A 13,443-nucleotide genomic window follows, 5' to 3' on the forward strand; every position below is an offset into this window, starting at 1 on the left:
TGATTTATTTACCCCGATCTTTCTCTGACACAACAACTCTTCCCCAACTGATTGTAATGTGAAAACTAAACCCGCTTGTATGTTAACCGCCAGCCTATCCCCGCGACTGACATTGGACATATGGGGTCATTCCCCCTCCCCCCTTCCATACCCTCTCCTTGCACACGCCACCCCTCTGAAGGATAAGCTTAGTGATAAAGAGACAAATGACAAAATAGGTTTAACAGAATCTCATCTTTTCTTCTGATCATTTTCATATTCATATAGTTTTACTCATTGTGTGAACAGAAATAGAGCATCAACCTACTTTTTTTAAACTTAAGAAACTAAAAACGCTCAAATTCTTGCAACTAAGAACCAAAAGCAAGCGATTTATGTGTAAAGATGTTCTCTATGAACATTTACTTCCATTTTGGGTTAAAAAGACAGGGATTGCTTCCTACGCTTTTACATCTCATAAATTGGCTATGGCTTGGTGAGGGCATGATCTGTTTTAATTTTTTATTTTCAAATCTTTTAACAAAACTTCAATCATGCATCATAATGTACTAGAGATCTGCATGCTATCAACTTATTTCAGGCAAACATAATTGACAGTCTTGGGGTGTTTTCTTCAAAATTAGGCGAAAATGATAGAAAAACAGACACAAATTTAGTCCCAATTGGATGCAAATGTATATATTTATAACTCAATTTCATCATTTATGGAAACCTTAATGTCATCATTTTTGGAAACCTTTAGTTCATCATTTATGGAAATCTTTGACACTTTTCGAAAAGGTACATTTCAAGACAGGCCAACATTGTCAAACTAAGCTGTATTTTGTGTACAGGGCACAGTTGAATAACCGTATTCTGTAGGTGTGTGCGACAGTCACAGTTGTGCATAGCCCCACAATCTGGTCTTGGTACAATAATCAGCCACATAATGGGTGCACCGTCTTTGAAGACGTCAGAGCAGTATATATAGATATGCATTTGGCTTTGTTACCAAATGACATTATTTCTGACACTCATATCGAGCAAAAATCACTATGTAAGTACCGTACCACAATTAAAATAGCGAACATCCGCAATTAAAAGGTTCCCGCCATCGGAAAATGGGCCTAAACTGACCTAATGTAATGAATGTTTTTTTTGGGGTGCATTTTTCAGTGCCCATAATTACTTTTCCGCTTATATGTAACACAACATGAATCAATGTTAAGATGATGGTATTCTCTGCTTCGATGTTGATATTACTACAAGCAAACAGTCCAAAGGATCAGGGGGGGGGGGAGGGGGTCAGTCTAATAAACTTGCTCCTCTCCAAGTTCAAAATCTAGACAGCAGCGATTGACATCAACATGAGCTATGAAATGCCAGGCAGTCATATGTCAGTTGAAGACGTCTATCTATGCTCTAACAGACTTGGAGAGTGAAAAAAGTTGAACCTGCCACTCAACGCTGGCACGATGTACGAGAATCAGAAGGAGGCAGCAGCCATTTTGTATTTTTCATGTTCAGCTTATGACTGCTACAACTTCTGGGAGAGCAGCACTTTGAGGAAATCAAGACATCAAAGGGTCAAACCCCTGTATAAGGTGACTAGAGTTATGAGTTATTATAGACACGGGATTGAGGGTTCTCATATCTAAGTGTTCATTTCGAAACAACACTGGCAGTTTTTACTGCAAACTTTATAAAATGTTATGTTTCAAACTTTTAATCGTATATTTTATGTCATTTGCCGACATTTTAATGAGAAAGGATGGAAAACCAAAGAATACATCTTTGGAGATATTTAAAGGTAATTAAGGTAACTGACCTTTACGAACAAAATTCACAATTTTGTTGGCCCAAACAATTATGCATGCACACCACACTTTCATATTCATATTTTAAAATCAGCCAATCATATCATCTCTATCATGTGATGTTAGACAATAACAAACCGCCTGTTTGGCTCACTTCGTACGTCCATTGATGTACTGGGCCGACACTACTAGATGTAACTGAGCCATGTGTTTTTAGCAATTTCCTTTCCTCGTTACGATAAATGCAAATCAATACCTCAATTAAGAAGAAGTTCTTAAGAGACCTATACAAATATTCATTACGCGTTTCACAGCTTTCGTTAACGCGAACGAGCTTAGCTAGCCTAATGCGCGGGCAAATCATACATATAATATTTGCAGCCATCGATCATTCTCACAATCTGTTAGTTTGTGCAAAGCTGGCACATAATTAGCATGATTACCTAGCAACAAACCAGTTTTGGAGGGAAAAGAGGAAGGTTTGAAGTTGCTAGGCAACCTGGTTCAGTGTCACTTTCAAGGACACAGATAAAACACATCATACCCTAGACTGGTCAATGTACTTTTCTCTGATTCTAAACCTTAATTAGCATAATCTTCACAATGTGCCTCATCCGTCATGTTTTTTCCCCATAAATTAAGGGTCTTGTCAGTTCATTCATCATTGTGAGGCGGCCTAAAGCAATTTATTTCTTAAATTTCCACACACACAAAAAAAAACTGTGCCTTTGAACATTCTGGTATTAAAGTATTACCAGTAATTTGTTAAGTGATGTTTTGGAAAGGATTTCACTTGTCAAAAACAAATCTGCTGCAACACTGATGAAAACAAAACTAAGAATAAATCCTTCCACTGTGTCTGGTGAAAAAAAGGCTACTTTTGCTATAATACGACGACGAATACTCATATCTCTTGTTACAAATTCCCCCCACCCCCCCCCCTGATTATTCACACCTTGGATAGGAAATATCACTCACTTAGGAAATGTTCTTCTTTAGTGAAGGATATATATGTATTCCTAGGAAATATGTTCTCTTGCTTATGGATATACACTTTTGTATAGGATATATATCCGGCTATAAAGCCTGACTGTGATAATAAGGTGATGGATTGGATTATCAATACACCTTAATGTCTTACGACATGAACCCCTTTGTAGTTTAGATCAGTTCTAGTACACTTTTCTAAAGGATATATCCGGTTAAAAAACCTGACTGTGATAATAAGGTGATGGATTACCAACACACCTTAGTGTCTTACAACATGAACCCCTTTGTAGTTTAGATCAGTTCTAGTACACTTTTCTATAGGATATATCCGGTTATAAAGCCTGACTGTGATTATAAGGTAATTGATTACCAACACACGTTAGTGTCTCACGACATGAATCCCTTTGTAGTTAAGATCAGTTCTGGATGGGTAGACGACCTTCATGGAGCCTTCCTCGTCCACTATCCTGACCTGTCTGACCCTAAGGCTCTTGGCGGCCTGCTGACCGACAGCTCCTCTTCCTCTTCCCTCCTCGCTGTCACTGCTGTCGCTACTGTCACTGCTGTCGTCCTCGTCGTGACTAGTCACCACACCCAGCTCCATGAGCAGCATCTCTCGAATGAGTTCGTCCAGCACTGCTTTACAAGATGCCAGGTCCTTGGAGCTGGTGACCTCGATGAAGAGACTGGTCGTACCACGGCTTATCTGAGAGAGGATTTAATGGATTAGGATTAACATTTAGGCATGCTCTGCGAGGCTAACATCCTTAATCTGACTTTTAATGCCTTAAAGGCATTGAAGACTCGCCCAAACCGTGTGCGGCCATCTGAAAAAGTTAACTTTCTGTTGCTTGCAAGTGACGTTTTGTTCGTGTCGCTACAAAATGCAGACAGTAATGAAACGTGATACCTTGTTATCTTTAGTTGGACAGGAGATGTTCATCGCTGTATCGTTTATACACTGTGCTGTGGGTACTGACCGCAGCTGTATGTACTGACTGTACACTACTGTCTAATTACCAACGGTAGCAAGCTGTGTTTTTTCTGGGATCGATGGTGGTGTCCAACACTTCTGTTACACCTCATCGAAACTAGGTCAGATTACCGGCCAGATTACCGGCATTAGACGTTTCTTTTTGCGCGAGTCTTCACACCCTTTACAGGAGCATTCCAGATATTAAGCATTTAACAATCGACACCTTCTTTGTTTCTCAATATCTTCTGTGTTTTTGTTGCAGATGCAAAATTACAACTTGCCCTTAATTGACATCATTAATTTCGATAAGATTCTTGATGATATCAAACCAAGATAAAATAATATCCTTCATACTTTCTGCACACCTTCCCCTACCTAACTGCCCCCCTACCTAACTGCCCCACCCCCTTCCTCCCTTCCTTATCCCATCCCCAAGTACAACCTACTGCTAAGTGAGAAGTACCTTTGTCAATTTAAAATTATTAGAACAGACGTAAAAATAGTACCTAAAAAGTAAAAACCAGGTGGGTTCGACTTTTTCATTCCTCGAGATGCACTTTGCTAGTTTATCTGTTTATCTGTTCTCTAACAGCTATATGTAACATTTCCCTGCGATAAAATGCTTTACCTAAATGACATAATATGGAAAATGAAAACCCTGCAAAAAAACAAAAAAAACTTCCACTTCAATGTCTTGCTTTAAAGGGGTGTTTTGAACTGTTTTCCTTTTTTCGTCGCTGCATGCGTGAGAAGGAGAGTATCCGTCTACCCAGCAAAATTTGTTTTCTTAGTTTGGATGGTACACAACATGTTGGTCACGTCAGTATTGTGCAGTGCCCAGAAACAGACACTTTAATACAAAGGAGATATCAAAAATATTCCAGAAAATGCTAGATACTGGTATGATTATTTAAACCAAAGAGATCCACAGCTGTCTATTAAAGGTACTGTAACTTAGATTATAGGCTGTTTGTGAGTCCCCCACATGTTAAATTATGTGATCTGTTGATGTGAATTTTCCAGGTATCAGGGCCCCTTTAATGGCTGGATGCCAGTGCATTTTGCCATTTGCCAGTAGAAGGGGAAAAAAAGGTAATTCCATTTTTGGGGGGGGGGGGGCCAGTGGACGTTGAGTGTATTTTGGCACTTTTGTATAGCTTGCATGTCACAAGTTTCCATACTTTTAAATTGAAAATTTCAGATAAATTTGTATATAAATGCTACCACAGGTATATAGAATCATATCCTCTTTAATAGTAGCAGCAAAACTATAACAATTTCTACTTCAGTGCTGGAAGTGTGGTCCAGTGGGGGGGGGGGGGGTTATTTAGGGGTCCTGAAATTCCTGAAATTTGATGGACTGAAAAGTATTACAATATGATTAATTTAGGAAGGAACTTAGAAAGGAAGTTATAACACTATAATACCTTTCCTCGTTTCGCTCACAATTGATCAACTTCACCTCGTTTCCACGACGACAGGCAAACACTCATAAGATCAGTTAGTGTTTCAACTTTAACACACTTTTCTGATCCAAGAATCAAAGCAAAACTACAAATAGATGTAATTTCAGTGCCTTGGACAAGGTCGTTCCTTTTACCAGCCAGAGTATCACTTGAGAGTGCGGGCTAGGGAGACGTTTTTACTTCTAAATCTTAAGCTCCTTGAAAACAAACGGTTTCCTTTACGAATGTTATGACATTGAAGATGTCAGAAAGTTTGCCCTTGATATTAAAGATTATGGAACATGGCTGTCAAAGATTCACATGGAGACAGTTAAATGTTTTCAAACGATGAAATGTTTTAAGCAGGCTTTGCCAGGCTTGGACTGACAAGAGTATTCATTTCTAAAAAGACATGAAATCATGTACTGAAGACAAAGTAAAACTTTTTCTTTAAAATACAAAATTTCAGGTCTGCTTGTTGGGATGTGGTTTGTATTATCAAGAAACAGTATTTGGGATAAGAAAGTTAAAAAAATGAAATTATTCATTTGTAGAAAAGTTAGGAATGTGCCTTATCTTGATCAATCTTCTTCTCGCTTATTGTTGGTTCCTAAAACACAAAAAAGACATAGGGACAGGCAACCAATCAGCAGCTAGAAGCTATCACAGGGGAATACGATAATGTATACAGGACAACACCGGATCATTTAACATACACAGGGGCATATCATCCCAAATTGAGTACATCAAAAAAGTGTCTCTCAAATGGTTGATTTTTTTTTTTCTTGGCTAGATATCTCCTCAACTGTCACAATATTTGAAATGCAAAATAATTAACGTGAGAATATCTCTTTACCGTTCTATTGGGAAAATATTAATGAGAGCAGTGCTACAACCTTGAGTGTGTGCGTGATAACACACTTTCCAAAATTGGTGGCAAAGGTTTGCCGACCATTAAGATTAATGAAATATTCAGAAGGTTTACGCGGCGGCTTAGGAAAAGTCTAACGTCGATTGATAATCGTAGTCTTTGTTTGACGGGTACGCATCAAAAGAAAAAGTCATCACCTTGGATAGATCGGCATTTGTTATTGGTGGAAATGATATCACCTGACCATCTTTGTTCATGAGGCAGGGATACTTCTGGTGGCCCCATATGAGATGCAGATACCTGTGTAAAATAAGCAGGAATTTAGCATTTATGTTACCAAAGACCAAATAGGAGAGCTTACTCCAAGCAGGAGTTAGGTAGAAATATAAACATGATTTCCATGCTTCATCCTACTGAAGTAAAAAATTTAAACAATAACACATCACCCAAAATAAAGGAACACGGTGTTATATTAATTGCAATTAAAACAGTTCTCTAAAGGCATGTCATGTATTTTAGAAGGGCATGACTTGGCTTGATATTTTATAATTTTGTTTCTTGAATGTCAAACCAGATAATAGAACAAAAAATTCGTAAAATATATATGAAATGGCCTTTAAAAAGAGTTTTAGTGTCAAAAATTTGTAGTTATTTTAAAGCAACCATGTGTAAAGTTAGGAACAAGTAATTTACATTTAATAGCCTTTCAACTAGTAATATGAGAATTTTTTTGTCAACACTATTTCAAGAGTCAAACTTTCTAACACCAGGATATTCTCCTTTCATCACATGAATTTGCATGGCAAAATTTGTCAGACCTGTCCTTTACTGAAAGACACATAGAGTACATCCAGTGGGAATTGCAACAACATACAAATTTAGTGATGAAATGGAACCGGCAGCTTTTAGCCACGATGTTTATTTTGTCCTTCTTACTTGTGAACACCTGAGACAATATTTCGCTTTTGAGCCTTCCTTTGTTCGTCTGCTTCCTTCATGAGGTCAGCCATCAAGAGGTCAGCTGTCACTGGTTTGGATTTCATCAAAGGCACAATCTGGAATCAAGAGGACGTACTAATTAATATCAAAAGCTGAAACTTATTACTTTGTTGTTATTTCTTTTTTTATTATTCAAATTGGGAGTATCTAAGACCAGGCCTGACAAGATGGTGGGGGGGGGGGTTCAGGGGTTACAGTTCTGATGCCAATAAGTGTGTCTGTGCGATCCTATGAGAACATGAATAATATATTCTCATTTTTAAAATTTACTTATAGCAAATAACAACTTAAAGACATACAAAATCTTGACCTCCTGATATTATGATATTAATCATTTTTGACCCTTGACCCTGCAGCCTAAATTACATCATCATTGTCCCAGCAAAATGTGCCAATCTTGACAAAGATCTTGAAATAAACAGACTACCTTAAGACCTTCATACATATTTTTGGTTTATTATTCGTCATATTATGAACTTCTTCTGTGCTTTGGAGGTTTAGAAGTTCAAAGCATTTTACCATGCTGTAATTGAATAGCAATCAATGTACGCTCTGAACCTGGACGAAGTGGTCCGGACAGATGCAGACGGTGACAGTGTAAGCGGGACGGGCCTGTGGGGCGTGGGGCCTCCAGTCACTCCCAACATCAACAGGGGGCACTGTCGTATCTGTCCTATCTAGTACCGCGAAGACCTGACGAGCTGCTAACTTTGACCGTAGCTCATAAAGGTACCGTTAGTTTTATCGTCGGTACTTGGTAAACAATTTCATTTGTGTTTATTGAAGAAGAGATTTTTTGGACCATATTTATTACCAAGTTTTCTGTCAAACTAACTGTTTTAAGCACCTTAAATTGTGTTTTTCTTAAGACACTTTTTGGTTTCCCCCAAACTGCAGAAATGAGTGGTACCTTGAATAGTCAATCAACCAGTGCATCTGTATGTTTGAGACGGCTTTTTACGCAATCATGAAATATATGAATTTCAGATATCTGTTAACACAACAGATTTACGCACACTAGTAATTCTTCTCTTTGTTACACAAGAGTTCCTAGAGGTAAAGCAGTTTTCTTGAGTGGAACTTTTATGTTGTTTTATTTTATACTATTTGATACTTAGATCCCATATCAATCTGTTTAATTGACTTGACTGTAGTCGAGATTTATTTCAAATAATGAGGTTAAATAAGTTACAACAGCGACTATTCAAAACATACTTTTTGCAAGCAGTATACAGGGACTAATTTATTTGGTATTGTATCGCAAAATGCTATGTAAAGTGGTCAAATGGCTATACAAGTCCAAAAGGATGTATAGAAGGATTTTACACAGATACCATAGTATTTTATAACAGACCAAATTCAGAGCTCTCAAAACTGCCAAACAAAATTTGAACACTAAAGTATTCCCTGGTATAAATGCATACAGTGTAATGTATGGGTGACCAAAACTGGAGTATCATATCATGCTCAAATCCACTATCCACTCTCACATTACCATTAACATGCTATTAATAAATTAGGGATGCACCGGATATCCGGTCCGGCCAGACTATCCGGCCGGATAGTGAGCAATTATCCGGTTCCGGTTCCGGCCGGATATTTTCAAAATCTGGCTGAATCTTTTTCAAAATCTGGCCTAAATTATTCCTTAAAAAGGTGTTGGTATTAATTTAAATCAATGTAAACTATTTCCAAAAATTAATAAAAACATTCAAAGTAAGGAAAAATTAGGTGTAACATGTTTAATTTAATTTTCTCAATAGTCTGACGAACTTATTTGATTAAAGAATGTAGATTACACCACTTCAAGTCATATTCAATCTCATAAATGGGGTCTTAATTTCACCTTCTTTATAATAAGCGTTATACCTCACCTAAGATTTGCTCCTTGTTTCATATTTCTACTTCTTATTAATGATTTTCTTTTGTGTAATGAAAAAATCCGGTTCCGGCCGGATTTTATCCGGCCGGATTTCATGTACTATCCGGCAAAATCCGGTTCCGGCCGGATCCAAAAATTTGGATCCGGTGCATCCCTATAATAAATCCTAGGCAAGTGTCTCAGTTTGATAAATTGCTTTAACTGTTTTCAGTAATTCTTTCAAGGATTCAATGGAAACATCCTGTGTGTGTTAAAATGATGCAGAAAGGAAAATGAGGTTCTCTGATTGGTCAATGAAATCAGATGTAGTTCTCACAGTTAATCTCTTCCAGTGTTGAGAAGTTTGATTGGTGGCAGCAGACAGGAAAGACAAAAGTTGGAAGTGAACCTTCCATGCCCTTACAAAGATTTTTTTTGGGGGGGGGGGAGAGGATGAATCAAGGTTCGGTTTTATTATGTTACAATATCTATCTTTCTCTGGTGGGGATCCTTCGCCGTGACTTGAACAGTTCAGTATTACTATAAGGGGTGCACAATCTGTTGTTTTTGGCAATGAAAATATTTTTTATCTGGATGTACTGTGGGTTTGGAATGCATTCACTATGCTTCGTGAACAATACGGGGAAATCACTGATACAAGCAAAATAGGGCAAGATCCTTCCGATTCTGAATTCTGCTTTATAGAGTAACACAAATTTGGGTGAGAAATTGTGGTGATTTGTTTAGCAATTTTATATTAATAAAACATCGTCACCAAGTAACCAAGAAAATATTTTAGACATCAAATTTTGATGGGAGATAAAGCACATAAGCTCTGGAGAGTGGGATATTGCCTCAGAAACCTGGAGACTCCTGGTCAAACCGTGAGAAGGTGCATTATGCGTCCAGGGTACGCTACTGCCTGTCTTACCTGTATTCTCTCAGGTAATCGAGCATCATAAAGTAAAGGCGACTGTATCGCCCTCATGTCATGCGTCGCAATCGTAGCCACCGTCCGTTTGCCACACAAAGGCCCATCGTGAAGCCGTGTCTACAATAAATTTGTGAGAAACAAAATTTTTGGTAAAAAATTGTTGCAAAAGCATCAGATGACACCAATCAAAGATTACTTTGAAGAAGAAAAAAAAAATGAAATCAACTTACTCTTTAAAGGCATCATTGAATCTTGCACTCACCTGCAGCTTAATAAAGTTTTTGTACAGACGCTCCTCTTGAAGGCTGATGTTCTCCACGACACAGCAGACGATGAACGGTCTCACCTCCGCAACCGCGGCCGTTATTCTCACCTCCGTGGACGACTCCGATTCTTTGAAATGCAAAACTTCGATGACCTTGTTGATGACTTCCTCAACGTCCTCTTTCAGGACGGTTTTCTTGCCTTTCTTTTTACCCGTTTGATCCTTCTTCCCTTTACCCCCTTTGTCTTCGCTGTTCTTGTTCTTGACTCCTCTGGTCCGGATGCCTTGCAAAATGGGTTTCAGCGCCTGGTCCTGTTTCACCAGCTTAGCCAGTCGTGAATCCTTCAGTGGGTTTTCTTTCAACAGCAGGATCTTCAACTTGCTGCACGATGCCAAGTCCACTGGTAACTCTTTCAGCTGGTTGTTGCAGAGGTCCAACTTTTTCAGAGCAGACAGCTCGGAAATTTCATGGTCCAAGACGGTGATCTCGTTCTGGGAGGCGATCACCTCACTCAGATGGGCTAAGAAATGGGTGCAAATTTGGGATAAACTCTTCAGCTTGTTGTTTGAAACGTTCAAGACTGTGAGGTTTACCAAGTCGGACACAGACTCGGGTAGATCTGTCAGCTGGTTGTTACTGACATCGAGGGAATACAATTCGATGAGTTCTCCTAAAGTGTCGGGCAATGATTCAACGTTGTTAGAAGATAAATCTAAAGTCCTCAATGCGCAGAGCTGACCAATAGTGCTCGGCACTGATGTTAAAATATTGCCCCTCAATACCAAGTTTTTCAATTGGGTAAGATTTTCTAAACCTTTGGGTAGTTCTTCCAGAGATGCATCCGAAATTTCCAAGAAATTGAGAAGGTTCAGTTGAAAGATGCGGTCGTCCAAACCGTGCTTTTTGACAATTTTACTGACATCTGACCCTCTGAGAACAAGTTCCCTCCTTTCATCCTCAAGAGCTTCTGACACCTGTACCAATTTGCCAGCCATTTTATTTCATCTAGACTTCTTCAAGATGCTGATATAACTGAAATGGGAAGACAGTTTGAAGTTAGTTATATGCAATGCATTTACCCCTTCTTGATAGCAATTCTAGAATTCAAACTAAACATTGTACGATATGTACAGTTTGCAGGGAATAATTAAGTGTTCAATTTTTTTTGTCTGTAACAGTTTTGAACCCTCTGAATTTTGTCCCTTTGATGAATGTGTAAACCACTGTTATTCATCTTTGTGCAAGTCACTGGTTATGATTTTATCTGTTTGAACAAGTGTATTGTTAATTCATTATTTGTAACTGTCTTTTAGCGCCGCAGAACAACTGTTCTTGATACTGGCACTATATAAATGTTTTCTGATTTGATTTGTATAGCGATTTGACTATGTTGTTTAGCAATTTGAATGGCCTCTCACACTAAAATGGAAACCATGAGGGCCTGAAATTTGAGCGCTTGCGGTCTTTTTAAAAAAAAAGATGGAAAAGAAAGCCAGAGATAGCAGCATAAATTGACTTGTACTTTGGAAACTTATAAAACAGCTGTTTTACAAGTCTATCCTATTTGTCTAATTAATGTTGTTTTCTCGGTTTCTGCTTTAAACTGCCTCTGAAGATGATCTTGTTAGGATCAAAACGTCAGGTATCCTTACACTTTTATACCCTTACAGGTCTACACAGTATTTTGCATTAGATAAGCATTTTTAACCATTTCTTTTCTTTGATGAAATGAAAAAGAAAAGGATGGCCATGCCTGGGGAAGAATACAGTAGGTCTGTCAAAAGGAGATCCCTGGATGCAAAGATGTTCCAAAAGAAAATATATCAACAAGAACATGAAAAATATCATGAGGTTGAAACCAGTGCTCTGAACCACACAAAGACTTCTGACATACTTGCAAAGCAGTGGCGGAGCGTCCATACAGTCAGGGGGGGGGGGGGGAGCGGATGCCCCCCCTGACGGACTCAAATGGACTGCTGGCACCCTTTTCAGCTTTTTACCACTTTTTACTTATTCGCAGTTATTGACTTTTTTATTGTGCTCTCATCTACCTATTGACATTTGTCACATTTTGTTGCTGTGATTTGGCGATGACACCTATTTATTCTTCGTTTATCTGCAAATTAGCAAGGCCAGGAAAGGGTCATTTCCGGCGATCTAGGGAGGATCTTTACTCAACAAATGTCTGTACGCTCCGCGCCAACCTGTGGAGGCGCTCTGCTTAGATAGTGTCGAAAGCGCCCCTACAGACCATTCTCTCCCCTCCTGACCAATACCTCTAGCTCCGCCACTGTTGCAAAGGTTGGATCAGTTTGGGTAGATAATTCCAAACTAAGACACAACAATGTGAAATGTATAATTCTGGAAACTTTGAGATGTAGATCATAATCTGAACTGAATGTGTTACCTCTTTACAGAGTCAGTGTAACAGCTAGGAATAACAGTTCATGTTTTATTACTTTTATGTACTGTTGTGATTCTAAAATGTCATATTTCTCGATTAGTTGTTCCAGAAAGGCCCTTGCCCAAAACTCTGGTGTCACATTATCATTCTTTCTGTCCTGTTTGTCCAGTCAGAAGGGGTTGGCTCAACTTCTTAAGATTAGATATTTATATACAAATGAAAAGACCTTAATAAATAATGGTAACTTGTATAGGCCCCTATAAGGAAATATCATAAACAATGTTCACTGTGAATGTGATGCAGCATTTATCAAAGGTTTCACTGGCACATCCAAACACCAATTGATAATAACTTGAATTTGTAATGATTGATAGCCTACCTCAGGCCTTAGCTTAAGCCATGATACAGCAAGTCATTCTCGTTAAGGCTGTGTAACTTTGACTAACTGTGTTAGGCCAGGGTAGGCAACTATGCCCTAACTTGGGATAGGCTAAGCCAATATTAATAATATATTATAATTAGTTATTTCTCGGAAATTATAAATTCAAATTAAACTTCCAAATTCAAGGGACGACATTCACTTGAATTAAAACACCATTTCATAATCAATTAGGTATATTACCATTCATTATCGGTCGACGATATTGTTGGCTCAGCTCGAAGTTAGTTCGTATGGCTTACGATACAGTTATAATGTCAGTCAGTGAGGTTTTGCTTTCAATACGTATTATATATTGAGTGCAAAATTGCAACATACTTACAACATACAAGTAACCATACACATGCATACGAATATACCATTTGCGTTTAGTTTGTGTTAAACTGATGCCATCAGTCAGATACAAACACGTGTGTTTGCGCAATCACACATGTACGTGTAAATGTGTAGTGTACTGAGCAT

At 38.3% G+C, this 13,443-nt stretch overlaps 1 protein-coding gene across 1 annotated transcript; it reads right to left on the minus strand.

Annotated features, from left to right (window-relative positions):
* Window positions 1–219: 219 nt before the first annotated feature.
* On the minus strand, window positions 220–13,314 carry LOC139976507 (leucine-rich repeat-containing protein 47-like). The gene is made up of 6 exons (XM_071985334.1): window positions 13,165–13,314; window positions 10,135–11,170; window positions 9,870–9,989; window positions 7,015–7,133; window positions 6,276–6,378; window positions 220–3,492 (listed from the first exon to the last, which is right to left on the minus strand). Exons 2-6 carry the CDS (start codon window positions 11,131–11,133, stop codon window positions 3,166–3,168), a joined length of 1,668 nt encoding a protein of 555 aa, XP_071841435.1. The 5' UTR covers window positions 11,134–11,170; window positions 13,165–13,314; the 3' UTR covers window positions 220–3,165.
* Between the last annotated feature and the right edge of the window lie 129 nt (window positions 13,315–13,443).

This window comes from Apostichopus japonicus, chromosome 11 (assembly GCF_037975245.1).
Source record: "Apostichopus japonicus isolate 1M-3 chromosome 11, ASM3797524v1, whole genome shotgun sequence".
Classification (NCBI taxonomy): Eukaryota; Metazoa; Echinodermata; class Holothuroidea; order Aspidochirotida; family Stichopodidae; genus Apostichopus; species Apostichopus japonicus.

Bases quoted from the DNA above. Each gene is read 5' to 3' on its own strand.
- LOC139976507 (XM_071985334.1), bottom strand. From the start codon at position 11,133: ATGGCTGGCAAATTGGTACAGGTGTCAGAAGCTCTTGAGGATGAAAGG. The intron at 6,379-7,014 runs GTAAGAAGGACA...TATTTTACACAG, and splicing joins ATTGTCTCAGGTGTTCACAA to GTATCTGCATCTCATATGGG. The intron at 3,493-6,275 runs GTGATGACTTTT...ATCCTCTCTCAG, and splicing joins CAAATGCCGATCTATCCAAG to ATAAGCCGTGGTACGACCAG.